This window comes from Harpia harpyja, chromosome 10 (assembly GCF_026419915.1).
Source record: "Harpia harpyja isolate bHarHar1 chromosome 10, bHarHar1 primary haplotype, whole genome shotgun sequence".
Taxonomy (NCBI): domain Eukaryota; kingdom Metazoa; phylum Chordata; class Aves; order Accipitriformes; family Accipitridae; genus Harpia; species Harpia harpyja.
Window position 1 is genome coordinate 28,376,269 of NC_068949.1, and position 27,560 is coordinate 28,403,828.

Here is a 27,560-nt window from a genome sequence, read left to right on the forward strand (position 1 = left end):
TATGGTGCTATAAGTATTCGTGATGCTGAATTACATTGGTTTACTTTGTAGATGTTTATAGAGCCAGCCTATGTTGTTTGACTTTTGAGGGAAGACTAATAGGTGTAGTAATGGCAGGGAGGGGGGGAGCACAAAAACCCTTATGGTTAAGCCAAAACAGGGGTCATGCCTAGGGCATTTTATCTGCCCTGCTTACACACCCCCAGGGAATTGCATCTCAACAGTTGAGTCCCTGTTAATCAATTCACATTAGTGCCTGCCTTTTAGTTTTCACTTTGCTGAATTCCAGAAAAGAAGTTTGTAAACCAAATGCATGATCTTTCTCTGACCTAGTAAGAGCTGTTGCATTTCAAGAAGAAATCAGCAGATTTTCTAAGAGACACCTTCATAAGTAAAGATTCATAGCCAGCAGACTCAACACCGAACAAGATCCAGTGGTCTGTTTAAACAGGTCAGCAGTAATATGGGAGGACATTTATGGATTTTTTTTTTTCTCAACCTATTTTCTCCAGCTACAGAGAAAGACTCATGTTGCACATTATTCTTCTGCTTCCCTTTACTTTCTTATTTATATGGCTCAAGATTATGTGCTTGATAGGGAGAGCTGGAGCAGTTGCCATCACTCCATATTGTTTTCAGTGAGCATGCATGTTTTTGCACTGCTATTGCCACTTATAGGCTAAAATTTAAAACAATTTACTATTCACAAGTAAGAACCACATTGGGGGTGGGAGACAGGGGAGAGTTATGAGCATAGAAATAGCAAACAGCTCATTTACAAAAGCAGATCTGACTTTACAACCAAACCCTTTAGACCCACAGGTTAAGCTGCTCTCTAGCATACACGCAGATCTTCATACAGAGGATCATAAAAAATAAACTTTATTATCCAACTTAAAATTCACACATTAAACATAAGATCTAGACACAAATAATACTGAAAACATTATTAAACAATAACCATTTTCGGTAATTCGGACAAGTAGCTAGTTACCATTGTTTCAAATGCCTTTAAGAATATTTCTTAATATATAAACCATTGTGAAATGTCTTCAAATGCTTAGCTGGCCAGTTTTCAGTAAGATTTTTAAATAGGGGAAAACTTATTTCTATAGAAATAACATTATCTAATTATGAATCAGAGACCCATAATTGTAGTGCTTGGGGAAAAAATATCATAGCCTTTTGAAATATTTAGAAGACATAAATAACTATTGTAGATTTACAAGTTTAAATATTTAAAGGCCTTCATTACTATAAAAAGTTACTATGTACATATTAGATGCTATATAGAAATCCAGCTGGAGGTAAGCGTTGAGCTCTCAGATTTGGCCGCTGAAACCTATGAATTTGGTAGGCAGATTGTCCACAGGGTACACTATGGGGCCCGTTTTCATTGTAGGAGGTCCATTCAGCAGCTGCCAGTCACAGCTCCGAGCCAATTCCACTGTAAATATTTTTAGAAGGACTTTTGCAAACTCTTTGCCCACGCAGCTCCTCAAGCCCCCACCGAAAGGAATGAAACTGAACCTAGAGGAATCCTCTGGAGATGGAGACATGAAGCGATCCGGGTTAAATTCATCCTTGTTGGTGAAGAGATCTGCCACATCGTGGGTATCACAGATACTGTAAATAACATTCCAGCCTTTAGGGATCTGGTAACCCTATCAAAAGAAGAGAAAGGAGACATGAAGCGCCTTGCTGTCTTAAATAAGGTGAAGTGTCAGCGCAGGACACATGGGTGCACCCCACCTCCCCTCCTGGCTTCCTGCAGGTCACTCTAAGGCAGATGGGCTACATGAACACATTAGGGCTTTGCGGCTGCTCTGAGGAGTTGAGCCCAAGCCCCACTTACATTTAGCTCAAGGGTCTTGAGCGCAATTCGAAATCCTCCAGGAACAGGCGGGCTCAGCCTGAGGGTCTCTTTGATGACACAGCCCGTGTACTTCAGCTGCTCCAAGACCTCCATGTCCAGCTGCTTCTCTTGGTTGGGACTGCACAGTAACCCCTAGAAATGAATGCCATGACATTCATGGAGCCGGCAGCCAGGGCTCCTGGCACTGCAAAGCAGCCACCCCTCAGCGAGCGGTGTTTTCGTGCCACCCCCTAAAAGTAGGGCACCACCTGGGTCGAGGGGAGCCCTGTCTGGGACACCTCTCCTGGAGGTACCTTCCCAATGCCCCCTCCTGTGGAATGGCTCTGGGGAAGACACACACCTTCACCTGCAGCTCTTTCCTCACTTTCTGCAGGACGTCGTGGTGGAGCCCTAGGAAGGCGATCAGCGACGTGGCAGCACTAGCAGTGGTTTCATGGCCCCCAAACAGCAGCTCTGTGGCAGACTCCTTCAGCTCCTTACACAGAAGACAGAGGAGGGATAAAACAGGTCTTGAACATAGTATCTCTGCCAGGCCCACTCTACCACCACAATGCTGTGCATTGCTCCCAGACTGGGGCAGACACCCAGGGGCCAGGATGGGGGTGGTGCTTATGCTCCCTGCGGACACAGCTCCCCATCCGATGGCCTGGTTACAGCCTCTGCACCCCAGTGCACTACACAAGCTGGTTTATTTTGGGGGAGAGGGAGCACCTCCTGCTCTCTCCTTTTGGCCCCAAAAGATAAGTGTGCTGCTGACAGAGGGACTGGGGGAAAGAGATGGATCTGGCCCTGGGGAACCTCACCTGCATGTTGAGCTGCTCCCCGTTGCCCTGTGTGTGCTCCATCAGCAGCTGCAACGCATCCTTGTAGCCGCCCTCAGGCTCCTTGTGGGCCATCTTGGCACGGATGTTCTCCTCGATCTTGGCGTGGATGATGTTGCGCGCCCGCAAGCCCTGACCGAGCAGCGGGGAGAGCAACGTGGGACTTGGGCCGTACTGCCCTCCCTCCCCTCCGTTCCCTGCTGCCCTGGCTGCAGGGGCACCCCTCTGCTGCCTGCCTGCCGGGAGCCTTACCCGGTAGAGCCCGCTGAAGGGCACGTCGATGGGGAGGGAGAAGAGGTTGCGGATCATCTCCTCGAAAGCCTCCACCAGCTGCTGCTCGCCGTCGGGGCTGGCCTGGCGGGGCTGGAAGCCCAGCAGGATCCTCATGGCGATGCGGAACATGAGGCGCTTCACCTCGGGGTACACCAGCAAGCAGGGCCCAGCGGCCCCCAGCCACCGGGCCAGGCAGGCGCTCACCTCCTCCTGGATGACGGGCACGTAGTGCTGCAGGGCGTCCCGGGAGAAGGCCCGCATGATCACCTGCCCGGGGGGACGAGGGGGAGGAGGAGGAGGAGGAGGAGGATGGGGACACGGGCTCAGCCACCGCGCCCGGGGCGGCCGCACCCGCTCCCCGCCCGCCGCAGGGACCGTACCTTTTTGCGGTGCTTGTGCTGCCCGTTGTGGAGGTTGGAGAGGCAGCCCGAGCCCAGGATGGTGCGCACCGAGGCGGGCCACTGCACGGAGACGAGCCGGTGCTCGCCCAGCAGGATGTGCCGCACGTTCTCGGCGCCCATCACCCGCACCGTGGGCCGCCCGAAGAGGTGAGTCTTGTAGATGAAGCCGTATTTCCTGCGCTTCATTTGCAGGAATTTCCGCCTCTGGGCAGGGGAGGGGAGGAAACAATGAAATAAGTTTTGAAAAGGAGGAGAGGAAGGGGCAGCGAGAGCAGCTCTTTCCCACCTAGGCACGGTTGCCCGGCGAAGCTGCCGCTCGTCCCCCGCCCCTGCGGCCAGAGGAGGAGCCGGGGCGCTTCTCCGCTCCCCGCGGCATCGCCTCGCCTTACCTGCAGCACCATCTGCAGCGTCTCCCCGAAGAAGGGGAGCCCCATGGTGCCCGGGGGCAGCGGGAGCGGGCAGCTGGGGTCGCGGCCGCTCACGCAGTACAGGTCCCAGAGCTTGACAGCGGCCAGAAAGAGTAGCAGGGGCAGCAGGAAGGTGCACAGGGCGCTGGCGACCAGGGCGGAGAAGCCCATGGCTGGGGAGCGAGTCCAGTCCAGCCCGGCCCCCCGGGAGCTCCGAGTGCGCGGGCTGGGCTCGCCGCGGGCCGCCTTTTATAGCCTTCCCAGGTTGCTGCCCACCCTACCTTGGTCCGATAAATTAGTTCACCCAAAGTTCATCTTTAATTGCGGATTGCGGCCTGGCTCCTCCCCCCGAAATCTTTAACTATTTGCTTTGCGCGGCACATCCTGCCCGCCGCAGACAGCCGCCGGGGAAGGAAAGGTGCCACCGGGCGCGGCGGCAGCGGCTCCGGGCTCGCTCCCCGCTGCACCGCGCTCAGCCAGCGGGCCGTGGGACGCCGCCGACAGCTGACAGCCGGGGGCCGGCCGCCTCCTCGGATTTATCGCCGATGCTCGTTAGAGACCAGCCAGTTGCGCCGAGAAGCGTCCCGTTCCAGCACCCGGGGGCCCGGCTGCCCGGAGGCGCCCACCCCCGGGGCCGGTACCGGTTCCGGTGCGCTCTGCAAGCTGCCGAGCTCCTCCTCCCGCCCGCTGCCGTCGCCGGCCGGGAACGGCGAGCCAGCGGCCGGAGCCGGCAGAAGCCGGGCCGGTGCTGGGGGGTGGCCGGACGGGGCGGGCGCTCCCCCGTGCTGGGGGCAGCCCGGTGGCCCGCCGGGCAGAGCTGCAACTGGTGCCGCCGCATCGGCGGAGGAGCCTCCGCTGTCCTCTGGTTCACCTCGAAAGGCCGTGCTTGTATTTCTGCCGGCCGCGGAGGAAGGAGCCGCGGGCAGCAGTCCGTCTCAGCCTCCCGATGCAGGTTCAAGCGCGGGTCACCGAGGGAAAGGGAGGTGAGCGCGGAAAGGAAACACCAAACCCGCCGTGCCCGGTTCCCCTCCCCGGGATCCGCTGCCCGCCCTCGCCTGGGGCTCGCCGGCAGCCCGGGGCCGCCGCGGCCGGGCAGAGACGCTCGGCACCGGCCGGGCATCCCGCCGGCAGCCGTGGTTCGCGGAGGGGCTGCCTCCCGGAGTCGGCGGGCAGGCACCGGGGGTTGCTCGCCAGAAAGGAGCGGCGGGGCTGCGGGGAGGCTGCGCTCGCTGGGGCTGCCGCCGGGTCCCGGCGCAGGAGCCGCCGTCCGGGGGACGCGGCCGCTGGGGAAGGGGCGCCGGCGCGGACCGCGGCTGCGGGGCCGCGGAGGGAGGGACGGGATCGCGGAGCGCTCCGCCGGGCACGGCTGCTAACAATAAACTATCGTGCTCCGTTTTTTTCCCCCTTTTTCTTTCCGTTTTTTTCCTCTTCCCTCCCAGTTACTTTTGCTTTCTTGCTCCCGGACAAGCTCAATAAACGCTGGAAGTTGTGTGTGTGTTTGTGTAGGGGAGGGGGAGATGTCACTTTTAATTACTATTTTCCTGGCAATCAACGCATCACACGGGACTCTCCCTCCTCTTACGATGCCTCGCGGGAGCGGGGCTGCCCGCCTCCGCAGCCCCGTGCCCAAGAGGGACCCCCCGGGGGTGTGGGAGTACTTCCTCGCCCCCGGAGGCGCGCAGCCCCTCGGGGTACGGCGCGGCTCCCGGCGCGGCTCCGCGGGGCCCGGCCGGCGCTGGCCCAGAGCGGCGGCCGCGCCCTGACCCGGCGCTCTCCCCTTGCCGGGCGCTGACCTGCTTGTGACCTACAACACGGACCGTGACATCTGCGTGAACCCGGCCGGCAACCGCGCCAAGTTCACTGTCTATCAAAATAACGAGATACGGTGGCCTGAGCACCGATAATTGCCACAGGAAGGCTTTATTATCTCCCCAGCTGTGTATTCCCCAGCCATCGGCTCGAAAAGAATCAAATGGTAAAGAGTGAAAGGGATAATTAAAAACATCTTGGAAGGGGGTCAAGAAATTAACAGCCTAATATGAACAAACTTTGATTACAAGTAACAATTATTACACTTCATTTGTAAATGCTCGTGTTTATCTGCAAACAAAATCAGTTTCCAGTCTTTTTTTTTTTTTTTAACTAGATTCATGTTACATTTTTCAGCGGGTGGCTACAGGGCTCGTTAGCGCTCGGGGTAATTTTTATGCGGGCTGCTGGAGGAGCCCCGTCCCTCCCATACCCGGTGTTGGGCACTGCAGACCCAGCCCTGCCCACAGCCCTGCCCACGGTGGGAGCCTGCATCGCCCATGGGTCACAGCTACGCCAGCAGCTCTTGCTAATTAAAGTTAGTCATTGCCACTCTTGCAGCCACCGCCTACTGATTTCACCTCTGATAGCCAGAAAGATTCACCTTTCAGGACAAGGTCAGGAGGGGCAGAGGCTCTGGTTCACTACAGGGTCGGCCTGCCAACGGCACTTAGCCCAGCAGTTCAACCTCTTCCAGATTTGACCTGTTACATTTGGGAGCCACATTTCTGCCTCAGGTAGCATTGTCCTCGCTGCGCAGCCCTCTGACAGCTAACGGCAGCGCATGCCTGGCTGCAGTGCCCCAGCGTGGATGTGCAAGGGGGACTGGCCAGGGCGAGGTCATCTGTAACCTGGCATTGAAGCAGGATGATGACAGAGATTCAGGGGACAGGGGAGCTCCCCAGAGCCTTTCCAAAGGGACTCTGTCCTCATGCCACATATCTGGCCTCGCAGGTCAGGCTGCTGCTGGTTCTTCATACAGAGCACACCATGCCACCAGGCCCAGGATGCACTGGAAGGACAAGGCAGATGGTTTCCCCCACTGCTTCCATGCAGGACACCTGATGGTGGAGAGCAGAGGGGAAGCTGAAAGGAGTTTATAAACACATTGCAGTGGAGCAAGGACCTGGGCCCAGCTCTGTTCTCAGTGCACGAGCAACAGGACTCACTTCATTTTACATGGGAGAGAAATACCCCGTGTCTCAGTGAGGCTCAAAAGCCACCTAAAAAAAGGTGCCCTCAGCACCCAGGCTTAGTCCCAGGTACCACCCCCTAGATGGACCCACAGAGCTGCTGTCCTGGCATTTTCCCTGGCAGAGCTAGGCTGTGGAGGTGACATGGTCAGTCTGGCCAGCCAGCCACCACAGGGCCTGGGTCACCTTGCAAATGCTCCCTCTGCAATATGAACACCATCATCAGGAACACGGGACTTTCTACCACAAATCAGACATATTCAGGAATGTCTGTTTTGCAAATGTTTATTCCCCAAAGCCCCCTCACTCCAATCCCTCGGACAGGCTGTGGCTGGGGAGTGCATCCTGCAGAGACCCCAGAGGGGGGCTTCATGGCAGACCCCAAGCAGCAGCACGGTGCTCAGGCACAACATACACAGCTACTGCTACTGGGTGAATGAGACATGTCCTATTTGTGCCGGCTCTAATGGGAAGTGCAGGAATGAGATTAAATATTTACAATAAAAACCACTTTGCACCCTATTATTCTAGCTACAGCTGATGCCATGGCTTGGGCAGCCCTGGCCTGTGTTTTCCTGCAGAACCCCCCCATCTTCCCTCTTTTTACATCTAAAAAGCTACAGTGTGCAGGATGTCTGTCCTGCCTCTCCTGTAACACACCCACAGGAGGTAACCCTGGGACAGAAAAGCTCTGGGAGCCTTAGCTGTGGGGCTGGGAGTTTTGCTCCCCATCCCTGGTGGCTGGCGACCTGCGTGGGGCAGGGGCTGGCTAAGCCCCTGTGGGGGATGCTCTCTGTCAGCAGCTTCAGCAGGTTTTGCCCCCGGGGTGGGGCTGAGGCTCAGGAGCAGGACTCTGCAGGACCCTCCCTACTGGCTTGCAGGCCAGGAGGGGAAAAATAAGACGACCTTTGGGGTTTTGTTCTGCAGTGACCCAGTGCCATACCCAGCCTGGGGCAGCAGAAACCTGCCCCCGGCAGCCGTGGAGGGGCATCGACGCCAGGGCTGAGGGGGGCAGCGTACCCCTGGCTCAGGCTTCGCTGCCGTGGCCAGGCTGCAAGGGGTGGAAGTAGAGCTGCAGCCCGTCGTCGACAGGGTGCACGATGGGCACGGTCTGCATGGCAGGGTAGCCAGGGGTGGCCAGCTCCCAGCGGGCCGTGCTGACCAGCTCGATGGCCAGCAGCTTGAGGATGGCCTGTGCCAGCTCCTTGCCGATGCAGCTCCGTGCCCCACCGCCGAAGGGGATGTAGTGGAAGCGGCCTGCGGCCTCCATGCGGGCAGCACCAAAGCGGTCTGGGTCGAAGCCGCCGGGAGGGCTCTGGTAGACGGCGGCTGTCTCATGCGTGTCACGAATGCTGTACATGACGCTCCAGCCTTTGGGGATCTGGTAGCCCTGGGCAGGGGAGAGAAGAGGGGAGGAGAGGAGCATTACACACTTGTGCAGCTGGCTGTGCTAGTGGAGGGTGAGCAGAGAGTGCCTGGGGACAGCCCCACCACATCGCCACAGCTCCTTTTCTCCCCAGCCCAGCTGGGACCCACAGGGGTTGCTGGGTGCCACCTTCCCCTGAGCTACACTGCCAAGCACCACCACTGGGCCGGACACAGGGTGCTTGCAGACAGTGGCAGGCAGCAGCTCCCTAGCAGCCCGTCGGCGTGCAAGGCACTTACGTCCAGCTCAAAAGTCTGCAGTGCTGTCCTGTAGCCTCCGGAGACGGGCGGCAGCACCCGCAGCACCTCCTTAATCACACAGTCCAGGTAGCGCAGGCGGCTCAGCTTCTCCAGGCTGATGTCTGAGGGGCAGCGACAGCTCTGCCCTGACGGCGCCCGGAGCTGGGGGCCAGCGCAAGGACCGCTCTGGGGGAAGGTGGGCTCTGGCAGGGTGTGGGGCTGGGGGGAACCTTCCTCCGTTGGGCACAGAGGCTGGCTCTGGTCCTCGTGAGCATCTTTGGCCGTAGGGCGGAGAAGTGGCTTCTCACTGTCCCTGCTCTGGGCAGTCAGGGTGTCTGGGCAGGGTCCCACAGGGCAGCGCTCACACTGCTGGTACAGCTCGTGGGACATCAGCTCCTGCCTTATTTTTTCAATCACTGAGGGGTGCTTCAGTAGTAGGAGGATCAGAGAGGTGCTGGCACTAGCCGTGGTGAAAAAAGCAGCAAATATGAGCTCAATCGCTGACTCCTGAGAGAGGAAGGAAGGTGACAAGTTTGAATGCCATTTTAAACTGGTTGTGATTCAGACTGTTCTCACCTTTTGCAGGTTTTGTCTCTGTGCAGAGGGTCCTGCCCCCCCCCCCCTGCTCTCCACAAACCTGCACCTACGCTGGGTTGGCAGGGACCAAAACAAGACACCTTGTTCTTCCATTTCTGTACAATCTGGACATCCACTTGCCAACTAACTGATGCAGAAACACAACTGAGATGAGTACGCATCACCTCCAATCCAGCTCTTTTGAGCTTTCCTCCTCCAAATTACAAATTTTAAAGAAGCATTTTAACATGCATTTTAGCATACTGAGTGAAGTTCATTTCAAGCATTACGCTTTTTACCTTCATCTGCCAATTCCCCTTTGCGCCCAGCTTTTACCTTTTTGCCCAGCCAGTGGTTATGAGACTGTGTGTTTATGCATAAATCCTAGATGTGCTGGCAGCTAAAATGGGTTGCATTTGATCCATCTCCAGTTAAAATTGACCATTTGCTTGTCTGGGAGGGGACTCAAACCAACAGAGTTGAAAAGAGAAAGACATCCCTGCTATAGCAGGTCAGCCCAGGAGGTGCTGTAGCCGGCAGGGAGCTCTCCCGCAGGGATGCACACACCAGGCAACGGATTTGCTCGCTTTTCAAGCTTTACAGCCTGAAGCACAGCAGTGTTCCTGATAGCTCCGCAGCAGATGTGTCTAACAAGTTAGGAGGTTAACTAGCTCAGATGGACCACAGCACGGTCAAATCCGTAATATGTGCCTTGTCCCAGCTCACGGATCCCCATGCAGCCTCCCAGTCTTTCTGGCACTCTCTGCAGGGTCTATATGGCACAGCACATGTCAGGTTGCTGTGGGCTGTTTGCAGCACCCTGTGACCAGCTTTTGGCAATTGTTTTCCAAAAGTTAAGGGTTGCCCGGAGCTGGGTCATGGTATGTCACATCTCTAACAGCCAACATAATGCTCAAACTTACAGCACCACCTGAAGGTGCCAGCGGCTCACTGGGCTGGGAGCGCTGAGGCCAGACCCAAAAGCCATGGAAGAAGCCCAAGGGAGGAGCACAGGGACCTGCCACCCGGGGAGGCGCTGGGACCTGGCTGGCACTATCGAGCACTAATCGCTCCAGCGAAGGGGCAAAGTGGAGCAAAACCCCTAGGGAAACAGACCAGTTTCTTTTCACACAGCTATGTGTCTGGATTTAAAATTGTTCTGACACAACTGGTTTCTGGAGACGTGAAGCCAAAAACACAGGGAAGGACACCTGAAGCCGGAAGGTACCTGGAGCCAAGTCTGGTAAGGTCAAGGGTAATGTAACAAGGATTTCTCTTTGCTACCATCCCCAGCGCCATATATTGACTGGACTAGAGGCTTCTGCCAAAGTGCAGCTCTCAAGGGCATCTTTCAGATGAAATAAAACCTCTGAAATAACAGATCCCTGTCGACCCCTATCGTACCTCCTGCAGGCGTTAGCAGGAATTTTTACATTCACAAGATAGCAGGCCCAGATGAAAAGAAATCTCTCAGTTCCACCATTTGCAATTAAAACCCAAGACATTTCAATACAATGTGAGGAATTTAGGGCAGGCTCTGTGATTTGAAATAACAGCCTTCATGACTCCCTGCATCAACCTCTGACAGTGCTGCTGCATAAGTTGTGACACCGAGCTGCTGACTTTCCCTCCCTGCTTTTACAAGGCCAACATAACTGGTGACTGGGAGGCAGCATCTTCCCACAGCTTCACCAGTATTGTCCCTGTACTACAGCCTGACTCCCCACCCTGGGAGGCAGGACTGGTGGTGTTACAGTTCCACCTGTCCAGCCAGAGACGGCACTATTATATAGAATGTTTTTTTTTTTTTAAATCCTTCCAAGGATTTACTGTTTTAAAACAGTACTTTTGGCAAAGTCATATCTTTTTAACAACCTTTACACTTCAAGGATCCTGCTGAGTTCATGCCAGCAGTGCAAATCACAGTGTATTTAGGAAAATTTCTGCAAAAATGGTCCTTCAAAATTGTTTGAACAAAAAACAAATTAGTAACTAGTGTGTGCCAGTGTTTGGAGTGTCTCTCAAAGTCAGATATATCCACAACTCTGAGAGAGCTTTGGACTTTTTATGAGAGCTCTACTACTGTTTTATTAGAGTGGAGAATATTGGCATAATTGCAAGCATAGGCAGTTTGGTTTGCAAGTCATTTTGTTAAATACAGACAAGGTAGAAATTTTCTAACTGTAAAGGTACAGGACAGCATAGGAATATACTATCATTTGAATCAGCTAGCCTGAGGTCACTGCCACATCACTCCACGTTATGTTTAATATCCCCTTATTCCTACTGTTAGTGTCCATTTGTGGTCCGAGCCAGGGACACGATGAGAGATCATGTAATTGTTTGTGGGTAATATCCATGTGAATACTAACAGAGATTAATCAATCTTAATCAATCACATTTTGAATCTGGCAGTTATTTTTTAAAACATAATGATAATAAAAAACATCCTATTAGAATAAATAATAAATATTTAGAATAAAATTACTTTAAGAATATACGCTATTTCTAACTGTATCTAATAGTCGCTGTAAAGTCTTTCAAATATTTTAGACTTAGAGAGTACACTTTTACAAAATATTTATAAAACATTAGTCTTTACATAGTTTTCCTTACATACCTAAATAAACGGTAAAACTATGTATGTTCAATACTTTCAAACTATATTCAGCTGCTGAAGCCATGCAAAACTGCTTCAAAACTTGTTATAGAAATGCAGTGCCATCTGTCATCCACTGACACCAAGCGACCTGGAGCTACGAATGATGCAGTACCAATGACAATTTTTCCCCAAGATCTTTGGCAAAATACTCTTCACATTCAGTTGGTAGTTTTGGCTCGGTAAGGACTACTGGGTTCATCCCTAAGTCACAGTAATGCATCATGTTGCATCATAGCAATCCACAAGCAAGATGATCTAATTAATAATGAGGTGATAGGGAATGACCCGGAGTCCGTCATTCCATCCCTGGACCCATTTCGACATACTGCCTCAGAGACTTCTGGGCTCACAGCCCTGAGGACATGATCTACATGCTGTGCCATGCTAGATGCTGGAGGAGGTTTGAGGAACACACAACGAGCTCTAAATATTTCCAAGATCGTACCTTAGAGGTTACCGAGTGCACAGTGACGTACAAAGCCTTAGCAAAGCCACATAACCCTAACAGCACCCTAAGTCAGGCTGAAGCCCGGTGGCCATGAAGAGGAAAGGTAGAAGAGGCATTTATTCCCATTTTAAATACCAGCTCTCTTCTAATGCCAAGAGACACAATCCTACGAGAGCATATGAGCACGCTGAGTCCAAGCATTCTCGCTTGCGCTGAAGATAGTGACCTCAGAGTTGGTAAGGGGAGGGCAGGAGCCAGCGGCTGGTGATGTGTCCCCACACAACCCTCCTCCTGCCCCTCAACCCGGGTCTCTCAAACAGCCACCAGGTCAGAAGGTACACTGCAAGGGAGGGTTCGCCTTACCTTTAGCTCCTGCATGGTGAATTCTTTGCCATGCTCCTTGGCACTGTTTATTATGAAATCCAGAGCATCGCTGTGATCTTCGGGGTTGTTTCTCTGCAGTTTTTCCTGTATAGCCTTCTCCATAAACTCATGTAGCATGTCCCGTGCTTTGATTCCCTGCGGGAGGCAGACACAGTTCAGGAGAGCCTTAGGAACCGTCCCCCTCACCAGAGAGACCGGGGGACCCTAAGCGTGGCAATCCTTAATCCCAGGATCTGTAACAGCAAGAACTGTTTAATCTGTTGCCCAGCCCCAGAGCCTTGCAAGAGGCAGCAGTTTGGGGAGAACTGCTGCAAATTCAGTTGCCTTGCTGTTGTGAATCAAATACAAGTCCCAAGAAACACTCTGAGAGGAAAAGACAGCAGTAAACCCACGGTACCGAGTCCAGAGGCGTCTGCGCCGAACAAACCCACGGTCTTGTCAGGTCCAAAAGAAGCTTGTCCAAAGGGACAAGAAGGGGTAACTTAATAAAACTGAGTCCGAAGCAAGGAACATCTGAGACAGGAACAAATGAGTGGCTTTACCAGAGTATATTGGATAAAGGCACGTGAATCACACCAAGCTCATCTCCAGTTGTGTTGCACTCCTGTGCAGCAAAACGTTTAGGAAGATGTCAGTGAGTCAAGTGATCAGCAATTTCTTTGCAAAGTGGGGATGGATGGAGTCACAGAGTGTGTGGCTGTGTAGCAAGATGCCTCCTGCAAAAGTCAGAAGGACCAGAGATTTGGGATGAAAAATAGTCATGACCAGATGTTGGGAAGAAGATACAAAGGCTGGGAGTTGAGGTGGGAAGGACTGGACAAAGGAAACAAGACAGCGAGCAAGGGGAAGGACAAGGGGACCTAAATGCCAGTTGAAGAGGTTGGTTTTGGGCCAGACAGGCTGTGGCTGACCTGGGAGAAGGCAGGGAGGGATAGGATGGGGGGTGAAACCTCACACTGGTGACAACCTGCAACGGGGAACTGGACAAGGAAAACAAGAGCTTTGAACTGGTGGAGAAGAGCAGCAGGGAGCCTGGGGGAGAACTGGCACCAGATGGGTAAGGTGATCCGGTGGGGCAGAGCTCACAGGGGAACTAAGAGATTGGGCAAGCCCTGGCTAAAAGGGGCAGGAGACTTGAGCTGTGGTAAGGGTGGAGAACCCAAAGCCAGAAGAGGTAACACAGACTGAAATGGGAGGGGGAGGGGTGGGACACAGGATCGACACCTAGAGCCGGAGTGTGGGGAGGCAGGCAAAGAGGGTCAGGACAGCAGGGAAGAAACTGTGGGTTGAAAGAAGCTGTCTCTCTGCTGCTGAGGGACAAGGGACCAAAGACCGTAAGTGGGTCTCAAAGTCCTTGGCCTGCCCTGAGGTGCACAGGGAGTGCTGACCTGAGGCATGCTGTGCCCACCTGCCTTTGCGCTCATGCCCACGGACCCCTCTACCGTGGGCTGACATGAGTCCAGGCGGGATGAGATGGGACAGGACCAATGTGATGGACTAACCAGAGCCAACACAGGCAACATACGGGGTGAGGGAGGAAAGGAGCCCCTCGCTGTACAATGAGCTGAAGCCAGCGCAGGGAGGTGCTGGAAGCCAATGAGGAGCAGGTGAGAAGGGGAGACGGCTGGGGTGGGCAAGACACCAGGCCCTCAGACCAGTAACGGGGTGCTGCAGAAGTCCCGGCCCATCGGAAGTGCCCCTTGGCGGGCCCGGGGACGGGGGGGTCTGTGCTGCCAGGGCCCAGGCCCCTGCCCCCAGGCAGAGGGAGCGGGGCAGGCGGCAGTACCTTGCGCAGCCCACTGAAGGGTATGTTGAGGGGCAGGGAGAAGAGGTTCTCCACCAGCTGTTCAAAAGTTTTGGCCAGGTCCTTGAACTGCTTTTCCTCCAGGCGGAGCCCCAGCAGAATCCGAGCTGCAATGCGGAAAGTTAAGGTTTTAGCAGAGGAATAAACTGCGATGGAGCCCGGCTCCATGCACCAGCCCCGCAGCTCCCAGCTCACAACCTTCTGGATCCGTGGCAGGTAGCTCTCCAGGGCGGCGCGGCTGAACACTCTGGCCAGGATCTAGGAGGAGAAGGGGGGGAACAGAGGCAGGCGGTTAAAGCGGGGGGCCCCACGTGCCACCGAGACCCAAGCCTGGGCAGGAGGTGCCGCCCGGGCTGTGCGTCCCGTTGGGGTGGCGGCGAGGCTCACCTTGCGGCGCTGGCGGTGCAGGTCACCGATGGAGCCGAGCAGGGTGTGGGACCCCAGGATGATCTGGGTGCTCTGAGGCCACTGCGTGCTGACCAGCGTGTGCTCGCCCAGCAGGATCTTGCGGATATTCTCGGCGCCCGTCACCCGCACCACCGGCCGGCCCAGGAGGTGGGTCTTGAACACGTTGCCGTACCTCTCCCGCCGGGAGCTGTGGAAGCGGGAGCCCTGCAGACGAGCCGCTGGTCAGCCCGGCGCTCCTGCCGGCCCCTTCCCTCCCCGTCCCCCTCCCCCTGAGCCTTACCTGGAGCAGCCAGTGCAGGGTCTCCCCGAAGAAGGGCCAACCCATGGAGCCCCTGGGCAGGGGCAGGGCGCTGGCGCGGTCGCGGCTGAGGCTCCAGCGCAGCGCCCACAGGTGCCGGCACAGGGTGACCAGCAGCGCCAGGGCCAGCAGCGCCGGCGCCGCCGCTTCGGGCCAGGAGAGCCCCGCCGGCATCCTCCTCCCGGGCGGCGGGAGACGGGGCGGGCGCGGGGCGGCGGCGGGTCCCCGCCCCGGGGGGGCGCGGGCGGCTCGGGGGGCGGCCCCGGCGGCTGTCAAAGGCGGGGGGCCGGGCGCCCCGCGACTCCGCTGCCGGCGGCGGGCGCTCCGCGGCTGGCCCTGCCGGCTGCTGCCCGCCCGGCCCCGCTCGCCTCCTGCTGCCGGTTCGCCCCTCGGCCACATTTATATAGATATTGGCCACTTACGCCCGATCCACCTTCGGAGATGACGTATCCGCTGCATATTTAAGCAGCGCGGCCAAGTGCGGTGATTGGAGCGGGAGAACCGGGGAGAGTGGCTGAGGGGCGCGGGGACGCGGCCAGGGCGAGCGGGGGCGGCCGGGGCAGCCCCCCCCCCTCCCCCGGGGCCGGGGGCCCGCCGTCCAGCTCCCGCCCCCCGCCCGGCCCCTCGGGGCGCCCCCCCCCCCGCCCCCGCCGGCATGGCACGGCACTGCCGGCCACGGCGCCCACCCGCCCCAGCCAGCGCCGGCTCCGCGGCGGGACGGCTGCCCCTCGGCGCGGGGTGCCCCCCTCTGCCCCGCCGGGACCCCCCCAGGCGCCCCCTCGGGCCAGCCCTTCCCGCCGTCCGGGGAAGGCAGCGAGTGCCGCCCCGGGCTTCCCCGGCCGGGGAGCGTCCCAGCCCCGCTCCGCAGGCCCCGCCGCCCCGGACTGCCGCGGCAGCCGCGGGGGAGGGGGGGATCCCGCAGCCCCCCGGGTCGCACCCCGCCGTCGGGGCCGCCCGGACCCCCGCCCGCCTGCCCCGGGAGTAAATCACCAAGGGCCGGAACCTGTACAGGTCCCAGCGACACCAGCTCTGAGGCGCGTTCCAGTGCGTGAAATTAAAGAGGAACGCGGGTGAGGTTTATATTACTGTATTTAGACCGTCAATAACTTAAAAATACAGCGAAAATGTACATTATTTTTACATGTTCCATTTGGTTTGTATTTGTTAGACATTCTCGTTGTGTCTAAAATAGCCAGGAGGGGACAGTGCAAAGAGACCGGCGGTGGGACGAAATGCTAATCGCTGGGATGGGTCTGGCGGTAGAAAGCGCATACTGACAAACAGATGCGGCACGAAACCAACAGTGGCAAATCTATTCTTTACTGCAACCTGGGGAAAAGAACCCGGGATCTTACAAAAGTACAGTTAGAAACAGTAACCCTGAGGAACAGAAACAAAACGTCACATTATAAAGAACTCAAATGGTTATTTACATTCACAACCTCGAGATTAAACCCTTTCGGAGAACAAAGCCTATAAGCCCTAATGCTAAATAAATATCAAGTCTAGTTCTCAGGTAGTTTTCAAAGGTACTAAAAATCAGAAGATTTTTTCGTACCTCCAGACTACAAAATCTGGCATACAAAATTATGTCCAATCACTTTAAGGCTAATATACATTTAATGCAGGAAAACGATAGGTGGCATCTGAAATGCAAGTATCTCAATGCTTAAAAAACATCAAATTAGGATCATCCAGAAAACAGCAACTAAGGGATCATTTCTCAAATAATTCCTACCTGGAGCAAAATTTTGGACACCGTGTCTGCAGATATTTAAATAACGTATTTACAGTTCAGCGGTTCCATGTACAATACGATTGAGCTGGTTTTTATTGTACAGTCTCGTTTTTCACCATTTGTTTACAATATACAAAATAGTATTCAATCCATTAAAAATACGTACAAAGAATTGTTTGCTGAAGACTCTGTGTACAAGCCATCTACTGCATTTTTCCTTTACTCGGTCAAACAAATGTCCTAACTGATATCACTGTTTGCTTAGTAGAAATAGTGGCTGAGAAATACCTCTTGGCATGATGATACCGTCGATTTAACAGGCCTATGTGTGCTGGGACATACCATTCACTAAACTTCTAAGTTGCTTTACTACAGTCTCTATTAGCTTCTGCTTGTCACGATCATTCTTCCTGAACTGAGCAAAAATGTTGTTCTTTTTGCTAGAGTCTTTCATTCTGGAGAAATAAAAAAGCAAACGACACAGACACGTTAGAAACATAATTTGAAGAGGAAAAATCCAACTATTTGAATAGGTTTACTTTTGTTCCTCTTTTCATCTTTCTGCTAATAGGAACTGAAAGATTACAAACCCTGTTATCTATGTGCTCTTAAATTAAGCTTCCACAACGCAGAACTCGTTCTAACAAATATTACTTCACAAATTGCCTGTAAGTATTAAGCAAATATCACTTCGGCAGGAAACTGGCCCTACCAATTGCGTTAGGAGGAAAGCAAACCAAAAAACCCATTAGTATCATTTGCTTCCGTGGTAAATTCTGACTCGGCAAATGGGTGTGTTTTGTTCACTGTCAGATTACTCGATATCGTTACTGCTGATCTCCCATATCAATGGATTTAAAAAACGAAATTCGGGAAATAAAGTGAAGCAGCAGTATTTGGTAACAATATAGGTGATACGTACCCTCTGTGAACTCTGCAAAATACATATTCATCGCAGGCAGGAGAGGAGAGAAAACACCGTTAGAAAATGCCTTTAAATCACAGTGTGTTTTGATGCAGTTCTTAAAAGCAGGTTGATACTCGGCTGGCGGCAACGCGCTCTCCCTTACCCTGCCCGCCCCAGCCCACTCGCCGGGCCAGCCGAAACGCTCGTACCGGCTTTACCGGCAGCGAAACCCCACGCGTTTCCCTTCGCTAAAGCGGCAACTCGGGCAGCCGCGGGCTGCTACCGGGGCTCCGGCACTGCCCGCCGCTCTGCGCGGCTCTCGGCACCTGGACAGCGACGCGCTGCCGCCGGGCTCTCACCGCCGCAGCGCCCGGGAGGGCGGCCCCGGCCCCGCAGCCGCCCCGCGGGCGCCGGGCTGGGAGCGCTGCGGCGCCCGTCCCTGCCCCGCGCCCGCCCCGCCGCCGCTCGCATCCCCGCGCCGGCGGCCCCGGCCCCCGCACTTACTTCTCCAGGAGAGTGAGGGCCGTGCTCGGATTGACCCGCAGGTACTTGGAGGTGGCCTGCCCGTAGTCAGCCAGGTAGGTGGACCAGTCCCACACCATGAAGAGGTCCAGGAGCTGCGGTGGGGGCGGGGGGGGAGAGGCGGGTGAGGGAGAGCGAAGCGGCTCCCGCGGGGAGGAGGCGCCCGCCCGGACCGGGCCCGGCCGCAGCCTCTCGCCGGGAGCCCAGCCGGCAGCCCCTTCACCTGCCCATTTCTCTCTTTAACGCCTTCTCGCCTCCCTCCCTGCGCTGGGAGGCGGCTGTGCAGGTTCGGCCCTCGGAGGGGATGCTAACGGCTTCAGGCTTTGGCGTTTCGGGAGCTTGCTTTACCGTGGGGAGCGAGAAGGGGATACTCGTGTCTGTTGCTGAGTGCTCACAGTAATTTAAACCAGAGGTTCAGGTAGTCTCAATTAAGTGAATTAAACAACCCCTGCTGCACTCTCCATGGTGACTGATCCTTGTGACTCAACCCCAAGCCCTGGGCACACTTCTGGCCCAAACAAACCCCAAACACTTAAACAGGGGAACAAAAAGCCTCCAAGCGCAGTCCTGCATCTGGCCGGAGTTTCGAATCAGGCCTTTGACTCACGATCTCGGAGCTGCTGTTCAACAAAACAACCTGCTTTTACAAGCGACCGTGATGCCTAACCTCCGGCAGCCAGCGCCCTCGCAGCCCTCAAAGCCTAATTCCCCCTCCACCGTCATGGGGTGCAGGCCAGGCACCACCGGGCACCCTGCCCAGGCTGCCCCGGGCCAGGGCACAGGCGGCCCGGCTCCGTGGAGCCTTTCCCACGGCTACCTGCGGGCCGGCGGGCCCTGCTCCCATTGACGTCAATGGCAGGGCACCCCCAGCTTCCCCCCGCATCTGATGCCTGGCCTTGTCTTGCTGCTGAGGGCTAACACGGGCTTGTTCTCAGGCTGCCCTGTATTAGCCAAACCACTGTTAAAGTAAGCGTGGGGAACCATTAGCAACACTTTGCTCGCCATGCCCATGGCTGCTCCACTGAGCTGGGTCCTCAGCGCAACCTGGAGCCCCTGCTACATTGGTAATGCTGGAAAGGTGGGGTGGAACAGGATTTTCTGTAACAAAACCACTTTAAGAAACATAACAGACTACTGCAAGTCGTACCATTTTGCTATTTAAATAAAGAACCCTGTTCACTTTAAACATTTGCTTCTGCTAAGCCACACCAGAGCTGTTACAACCAGGGCACAAACAGGATTGGCCCCTGCTCCCACAGGCAGAGCTGCCACAGGTGCCCGCTCCTCTGACTTCGCAGACTATGCCAAGAAAAGGGCTGCACCTCCAAGAGCCTTGCCTTACTCAGACTTCTCAGTTTGATAAAACGTCACAGGTCTCCAGTAATGCTCATCCCCAAAATTATAATACCAACTTCATTACAAAATAAAAGCATACACCCAGTCTTCATAGCTTCAAATTCATACGCCTCTTTTCTCCAAATTTTTCCACTTCTTAACCCCTTTCTTATGTTATTTTCAAATAAAGTATCTCACTTAAATTCTTTTCTAATTACTTACTCCTTCCATATTCGTAGTACAGTCTTTTATGAATACGCAGTAACATTTCCTGGCTTTATAACAGACCTCTGACACAATTACTGCTCTGTCATTCCAAAGTCGTTCAGGGACCATTACAAACCTCAGTGACATCTAGATTTTACATGTAACTATCTCGTATGGGTGAAAGGTGTATGAAAAGCAAGGAGGCTATTTAATTCTCTACTGACTACATATCCATGATAGCCATCACGGTCAAATGCAAATGGTTCTTTCTCACAAAGCGCCTTCTCAGGATGGGCACCATCAATTCTCCTACTGAGCTGAAGAGAACATGCCTTTAGTCACTAAGCAAACAGACTTGGGAAGGCTCTGATAACTCAGGAATTAGTGGCATTTGTGAAACCCACAGCCTCAGTTGCTGCTGCGTATTATTCATCAGTTCTTATTACCTGTGTTACAACAGTTGGTAGTGCCCAGTCCTCATAGAGGCTGTATGAAATATTCAAAAGCACAATCAAAAGAGTGGAAAGAGAGGACAGGCAGATGTGCAACACAAGGTGGGAGGATAAAGCTGACCACCACAGGAACCCAACCAGAGACTTCTTGTTTCCTCTCTCTTACAGAGAAGCAAACAGAATGTATTAATAAATTACTACTAATTACAATGCTACTCGTCATGGGCTCCACATGGGAGATGGTCCTTAAGAAAGAACCGTGCCAATGCTCCCGCAGCAGTTGTGTTCAGTACATGAAAGGTGAAAGATTTCATTTCTTATCCCTATTGAGGAATACCCTATGAGGATTCTGGGTACATTCTAAACAACCCTGAAGTTCTGTATCCTGTTGGCAATGTGTGGCCCAGAGCCATTGATGACCGATACAATTACAGTGCTGACAAGTTCAGAGAAACCTTCCTGCCAATATCGCATGAGCAATTTTCATACCGTACTTCCAGTGCTTGAATCAAGCATCTGATTGTGTTGTGGCTCTGCGACATCTCGGTGATACTGACGGCTAGGGTGGAAGATTACACCTCATTTGTCACCTGACCAAACATAGGTAGGCATGTAAGGCTCTAAACAGACACCATGGAGTCTGCTGCTTTTCAACACATGAGATAAAACAAATGTCCCAGGACAACGTGAAGCATATTCTGTGCACTCCGAGACAGTCCTAGCTCTGAAGAGTGTACACCCTGAGAGACATTATCGGCAAGGGGGAACGTACCCAGAGCCTCTTCCCTGCTCCACACTTGGTCAAAGAGCTGCACACAACCAGCCTCATGCTAATAAACCTCCTAAGTTAAAGCAGCTGTCATGACATGTGGCAGGTAACATGAAGGACCAGGGACATGCAATCAAATGACACATGCTTCTCAATCATAGCTCCCTCCCCTCCTTCTGTGCATGTGTTCAGGGGCTGCAGTGTGACAAATGTGCCCTGCTGCTGGAGTAAACGCAACAGGGAGCTGCAGACTGCTGGAGACTGGACTGCTGCTGTGCACAATTATGCATTGTGCATTTTGTCTCCCTCACAGCTGCAGTTCTGCACTGTGGCATATTGCTGTACATAATGGGCTTTGACAGCACGTACTGTACGCTGTGGGTGGGCAAGAGCTGCCTGGTGTGCAGCTCTTCGGATCTGTGTCCTGGCCATTCATATCACCTGCATCTGACTTGGCACTTGGCAGATGTACAGTCAATGCAGGCACTTTGTGACGGGAGCAGGCTGGCGAGCAGCCAACGGCAGCAAGGACAGTCTAGCAGAAATGAGCTGCTGGTCCCAGGACCATCACGCTTGTATGGGAAATAACTTCAATCCACCCATAAAAAGCTTCCCTCGAGCACAACTGCGAATTCACCTTCACTCCTACAGCCATGCTGCAGAGGTATCAATCAACCCTACAGTCTGCTTCAACCTCTGCTACTCTCTTCCTTTCTGATTTACACTACCTTTTGCCACCCAAATGTGTGCCTTACTTAAATGAAGTGCATTAATTCCTCTTCCTCGTTTAGAAAGACCTCTATTACAGTAGGACTGTCTTGGCCACAGGCATATGATCTAGAAAACAGCCTGTCCATTCAAAGATGCAAAAAAATATTTGGGCTACTTCATGTGATTTGAACATACTCTCGGAAAGACAAAACTGTTAACGAAGTACTGGCCTACATAATCCTTTGGTAGATGATTTTTATTTTAGTAAAGGATAAACTTATCTTGAAATTTCTACATAAAGATTACTGAAGAGAACATGAAGATGCAAAAAGTCAGGTTTTTAATTCATGCAAACAGATAGCTACATGAAATTCATCATGAAAACTTGGCCAACTCTTCAATAGAGGACAAAAAAAAAACCCAAACAACTTTGTCCCTATATTTCTGCTGTATTTTCATTCACAATAGATGCATATTAAAATGATTTTATAATGTGACAGGGACTAGGTGTGTGCAAAACCACAAGGAGAGGGAACAGCCTTTAGTAATGTTACACAGTACTCAAGGTGAAGATATAATGGAAATACTTTGTGGATTTGGCTTGACATGCTGACGTGACTCATACTACAGAGATGTAATATGTGGGATATTGTTAAGTTCCTCTGAAATAAAAGAAGGTCGTAAATCTCTGCAGTTTTAAATACTGTGATTACTACTAATATGGAAAAAGAAAAATTGTATCAAGGGCAAGTCTAATCGTAAAAGCGTTAATTTTGCCAAAAAGAGTATCAGCTACAATTAAAAAAAAACATTTAGAGGATTTAAGTTCAGGTGAAGCCCCACAGCTTCTCAGTTGTGAAGCATGAAGTACAGGAGAATTTTCTGGTAGTTCTTATTGTGGCAACTAGAATCAACCTATTAAAGGCCAAATTAAAGCAACATTTCCCTACTACTATTTTATCCACTAAAACTGTCACTATTACTGAGACAGTAAGTGAAAATGAGATGTATTGTCTAGCAAGGAATGGTCCACACTGACATGCACTGTAGAAATACCGGCATGGAGGAGGTCCTGGCAATAAGTACTTTCCTGCCTCAAAAAATCAATCAAAATCCACACAGTGTAGCACATCACACTGGTGCTGCTGGCTGTGACTTCTTCAAGTTTAGAATGTGCATTATTTGCCTTGAAATTACAATAGGAAAAATGTTTTTTTTCCGCATGCATCTTTCCAAAGTTAACATGTATCGGAATACTTCAAACCAACAGAAAGGCAATCTCTCCTGCTACTCTCAGAGTCTGGAGGCAGTGCAGACCATTAGCTGTTAGTTAGCCACTCAGCCCCACCTAAGGAGCCACCCAAGGGTGCTCTGTCAGAACCAGCTTATCATGCAGCTGAAACACTGTGAAGCACCTAATAAACTAGAAATACTACACTACTATGAAAGAACAATGGCACCGTTGGACACCCTTTATCCCATAACAACCATAAAAAATAAGCTAAGTCAGAAGCCCTTCTGACTAAGAATAATTTGCAGGGAAGTGTATGTACTTGTGTGTCTCTGAATCGTTACCAAAAAAAAAAAAGGAACAAGCTTTATCCTTTCTAGTATATCAGATAGGGTGTCCAACAGACTGTCCACTTACTTCCATTTACAAGATAGATAGGGTATACACTTCTGCCTTATTTAGAGGATTTGCCTCTTCTAAAGATGTGATGGCAGGGGAACCTTTATCCAACATCTTGGAACCATCAGGGCTGACGATCAGAGAGCAGCATGTTCCTTTTACTGTATATGAAACAGTGTTGCCTTCTCAAACCTTCACATTATTAGTCACATATATACTTCTAACACTATAGATAACTTAAGCCTCTGGCTGCTGTTTTGCACTTGCATTTTGAATGATGCCCTACAATACTTTGATTTTCTAACTTTTTGTTCATGTCTATGTATTTTCTAAATGCCTTTTATGTCTAACATTAGCTCTTTCTGCTCTAAACACCACTTGGAAAAAAAAAAGGTGTTTATATATATATACACTTCTATAACAGGCTATAGTCATCTCCTACATTATACAGGTAACACCGCTATTTTTAATTAGAAGACTTTTATTTTAGACACAATTTTGTTGTAAAATATACTAAACTATTTTTTTGGTTAAAAGATGTCCTACTTTAAGACCTTGATAGCTAATGGGTTTGGTTAACACAAAACGTTACAATACTGATGCTACAGGGGCAAAAAAGTTCTTAAGATTTTAGGGACAGAATTCTCGTTTCAAATAGGGCACTTTGTTAAAGGATTTTCAAACACAATGAAGCTCAAGGCCTAGCTCCCTTTACAACTTGCACCTATTCTTCAACATCAGTACTCTTGCTCTTTCCCAATATTTAGGTGATATGGCCATGTTTGGATAGAAATTACTGGTAATCATTGCTCAGTAAAGCTTTGTCTGATATTACCTAAAGTCCTGAGCAGCTCAGCCGTAGTCCTGTATTTAGGCCATCTTGTAATTATGTGAGAATCTTGTGCGCTGGGAACTGCTGGAATCGACCATCCGGCCCTTTCAATGCTGTTTGAGCCTCTTGTCACATCCTCAAATATCATACAGATGCCCTTTCCTTTTTACTTTTGGGCAACTGTCAGGAATAATCTTGGAAGAGAACACAAGTTTGGGAACTAGCTATGCACAGAGTCAACACAGCAACAGAGAGAAGGAGGAGACGAGGGCTTTGCTGAAGGAAACGGGGGCAGTGTCCATTAGATGCCACCAATTGTGTTGGTTATACTGCAAAAATCCTAACTGTAAATTATTGAGGTAGCTTAGTACAAGTTGGAGTGGTGCCGTTATCTCTTCTGAAGTAGTAAGAGTGTCAGCAAATAGCTTTGGTTGGACAATAGGCACCAGCTCTTCAGGAGCTGGAGATAAAAATGAGTTGTACATTTAATACCCTGCTTACCTTTCTGTGAAGTCAAATATTCCATCAAAAGAAAAGTAATTCTTTTAACGTATCACTGTCAGTTATGTCCTTCTGGCCCACTCTCCTTGCTCACAAGCTGAATATATTTCTTATGCTAAGCAGTTTATTAACCCCTAATCACCCAGTTACTTCTGGACTTGATTGCATGTGTAATTACCTTTTGTCAGGTACAATTTGCCTGATAAACATGTCAGAACACTTGCTGCTTAGTCTGTTGAAACAGATAAATGCTGTCTTTCCACAGCCTTGGGGCATAATTAACAGGGAAAAAAAAGGCAGTTATAAAAACACACAGAAGCTGATTCAGTGAGGCAGGAGTTCACAGCATGCAGCCCGCCAAGGCCCATTGCCTGGCCCGCTATGCTTGCCTGAGCGCTTATTGAGTTCCAGCCTGCTGTGACAGGGCAACAGGGGCAGCCCTCAAAGACTGAGATTTAAAGTAGGTTTCCACGTGAACTTCAAAAAAGAGTGGGATGATGCCTGTTTGGAAAAAAAACCAAAACCAAACCAAAAAACCCACAACAAAGTGAAGCAGCAGATAATGATATTGGTAGAGTCCCTGTCATCATTATGTGTTATACGCTCAAGTAGACTCTCTGGGATGGGACCAGGAAGCAAAAAAATTAAAAGAAGGCAGAGAAAAAAAAATATCAGGAAAAGCAAACAGGGCAAGATTTAAAAAAAAAAAAAAAAAAAGCTTTGTGGCATTCTTGGGCTCAGCTTCTGATTTCTGCCCTGTAGTGTTTGCAGGTTATGTACCCACGCACTACAGGGAGTACAAAAAAAGAAATCCTTACCTGACCTCTGGATAACCCAAACAGGAGATTAGCCCATTTCCAAGCAAAGCAGGTTGTCACACTGTTAGGCCAATTGCTTCTATTGACACTTTGCATAAACATCTTACACAGGGTGATCAGAAAGGACTGTTATGCCATTAACGCTCTTTTTATTTTTTTATACCTAAGCCTTACAGAATAAAGGCCTTTCTGAGTAAGGGATAACAAAAGGGTCAAAAGGTCACAAACATTCTTTTAAGTAGGCAAAAATCAGGGAAGTTTAGATTCATTGAAAAGTGCAAATTGGAACTTTTTGCATCTTGCAACATTCCAGCATACTCAGCTTTTTCTAATTTCACTTCTAGCAAATTCATTAATCTACTGCATTTTTACTTTTACTTTTAAATAGGAAGATGCTAAAGTCTTAGTTTTAGGAAACAGCAAGCTGTCTAATCTTCTCAGCTAATCAGTAATCTAAACAGATTTAGACATTACCATTAAAATCCTCATGAGGAACAGTGTGAAAATATATAGATTTTTTTTCTTGAAGCAGTACGACTGAACAGTCTCTCATGTACAGTTTTCACCTATAATTTACACAGCAAGTGGTTTGCACTGTGTACGGCAAAATAATCTATATTTTCCTTTGTTTTGTTTTTGCTTTGATCAGAGATGGAAACAATCTCCCTTTAATAGTATAAAAGCCACCTGCTGGGCATCGCAGACTACAGCTAATTGGTAAATTCTTTGAAATTTTGATATAATGGATTTTGACCTCTTTAATTAAAAAAATCCTGAAGCCTACAATACTGGTGAACTCTTCTGGGAAATGAACAGTGCCAAGCATATACAACTGCAAGCTACACCCAATCTCTTTTCAGGAAAGAGCACAGAAGAGTAGAGAGAAATAACATTACAATTTTTTCCTTGAGGATGTGTGGCTTTTGACCCAGGAAAAAAAGCCCCATGACTCTTGCTAGCTATGCATCATTTAAGTCATTAAGATAAAGGAATAGCAAATACATTAATATTTCAATTATTACTAATTTTATTGGGGTTTGGAGCTAAAAAGCTCCAATGATGAAAGGGACTTTTCCATTTTAAACACAGTAAACTCACAAAAGCCTCTCACAAATGTCCCACTCCTCAACATTTCCCACCCCAAGGAGCTCACACTGTACCTACACACCTTGTATTCAGAAGAACAAACGGGTTTGATGACCGAAGAGGAAGCCTGTCAACCAGAATCATTGCTGTTTCATAATTTCTGACATAACATTAACCTTTCAGGGGAGCTATAATCTCATCGGTTTGTGAACTCTGAGGCAGTACTGTCTTCCTTTTCTTAAAACACTTATTTATATTCTGCCCAGCATAATGGGACCATGGTCCATGACTGGGACTGATAGGCACTGCAATAACACAGCTACACAACGACGACACTTTCTTTTTAGTCCCTGCTTATGTTTCATGCACAAGTACACATGAATATATGTTACACAGGTACATGCTTATTTCCAACGAATTAACAAAAAACCCCTGCATGAACATGAAGATACCCCTCCCATTAGTTCACCAAATGTTATCTCCCTGATTATTAAAGCATGCACACCATGAAAGCACTTACTAGATTGGAACTAAAACGTGAAGGACCAGAATCAGAACTGGACAAAGACAAGTCTTGTTCACTCTAAGCATTTCGTAGTCGCAAAGCAACAACAGAAGTATTTAAAACATCGATATTTAAGTCCAGCTTACAAGGAAAAACGACAGAGTTTGCTAACTGTAGAATAACACCTTACCAACCAAACAGAATTACCACTTAATCAAGTAGGTGTTTGTTATTGCTGACAAATATCTTGTTAGCCTGGTTAGCAAGTCTGCCTGCCACTTGCCAAAATATTTTGTTTTATTTACTCCTGGTGACTTATTTTCTGAATGTGGTGAATTTTAAAGTCCCCTGCTGATCACATAACTGGAATAACACACACTGGTCTTGTATTTCAAAGTGTAAATTGATCTCTTGATCTGTGAATGTCTCCCTATAGTTTATGCTACCTTTTTTCTGGATTGGTATAACAAATGCATTTTCAAAGTGATGTTACGGGGACTTAGCTATGCAATTCCCATTAGT

General features: G+C 50.8%; 3 protein-coding genes across 8 annotated transcripts in view; all 3 read right to left on the minus strand.

The window, feature by feature from the left end:
- Positions 1-908: 908 nt before the first annotated feature.
- On the minus strand, positions 909-3,964 carry LOC128147066 (cytochrome P450 26A1). 2 transcript variants are annotated; one of them, XM_052799269.1, is made up of 7 exons: positions 3,761-3,964; positions 3,351-3,575; positions 2,950-3,201; positions 2,680-2,829; positions 2,217-2,351; positions 1,856-2,008; positions 909-1,664 (listed from the first exon to the last, which is right to left on the minus strand). In XM_052799269.1, exons 1-7 carry the CDS (start codon positions 3,947-3,949, stop codon positions 1,323-1,325), a joined length of 1,446 nt encoding a protein of 481 aa, XP_052655229.1. In that variant the 5' UTR covers positions 3,950-3,964; the 3' UTR covers positions 909-1,322. The 2 variants fall into 2 exon arrangements, with proteins under 2 accessions (XP_052655229.1, XP_052655228.1); XM_052799268.1 differs by having other exon boundaries at positions 2,950-3,237.
- A 3,656-nt stretch (positions 3,965-7,620) lies between these two features.
- Positions 7,621-15,245, minus strand: LOC128147504 (cytochrome P450 26C1). Of its 2 annotated transcripts, XM_052800134.1 has the most exons (6): positions 15,008-15,245; positions 14,707-14,931; positions 14,302-14,577; positions 12,495-12,650; positions 8,446-8,952; positions 7,621-8,170 (listed from the first exon to the last, which is right to left on the minus strand). In XM_052800134.1, the coding sequence occupies exons 1-6, from the start codon at positions 15,197-15,199 to the stop codon at positions 7,808-7,810; spliced, it is 1,719 nt and encodes a 572-aa protein (XP_052656094.1). In that variant the 5' UTR covers positions 15,200-15,245; the 3' UTR covers positions 7,621-7,807. The 2 variants fall into 2 exon arrangements, with proteins under 2 accessions (XP_052656094.1, XP_052656095.1); XM_052800135.1 differs by lacking the exon at positions 14,302-14,577.
- Positions 15,246-16,096: 851 nt separating this feature from the next.
- EXOC6 (exocyst complex component 6) overlaps positions 16,097-27,560 on the minus strand; it is a 99,694-nt gene continuing 88,230 nt past the window's right edge. For all 4 annotated transcript variants that reach the window (XM_052798290.1, XM_052798291.1, XM_052798292.1 and 1 more), the window contains 3 exons: positions 18,175-18,287; positions 17,686-17,697; positions 16,097-17,218 (listed from right to left, as the gene is read on the minus strand). In XM_052798290.1, the coding sequence (XP_052654250.1) occupies positions 17,086-17,218; positions 17,686-17,697; positions 18,175-18,287 (258 nt within the window). In that variant the 3' untranslated portion in view covers positions 16,097-17,085. The remainder of the gene's footprint in view (positions 17,219-17,685; positions 17,698-18,174; positions 18,288-27,560) is intronic.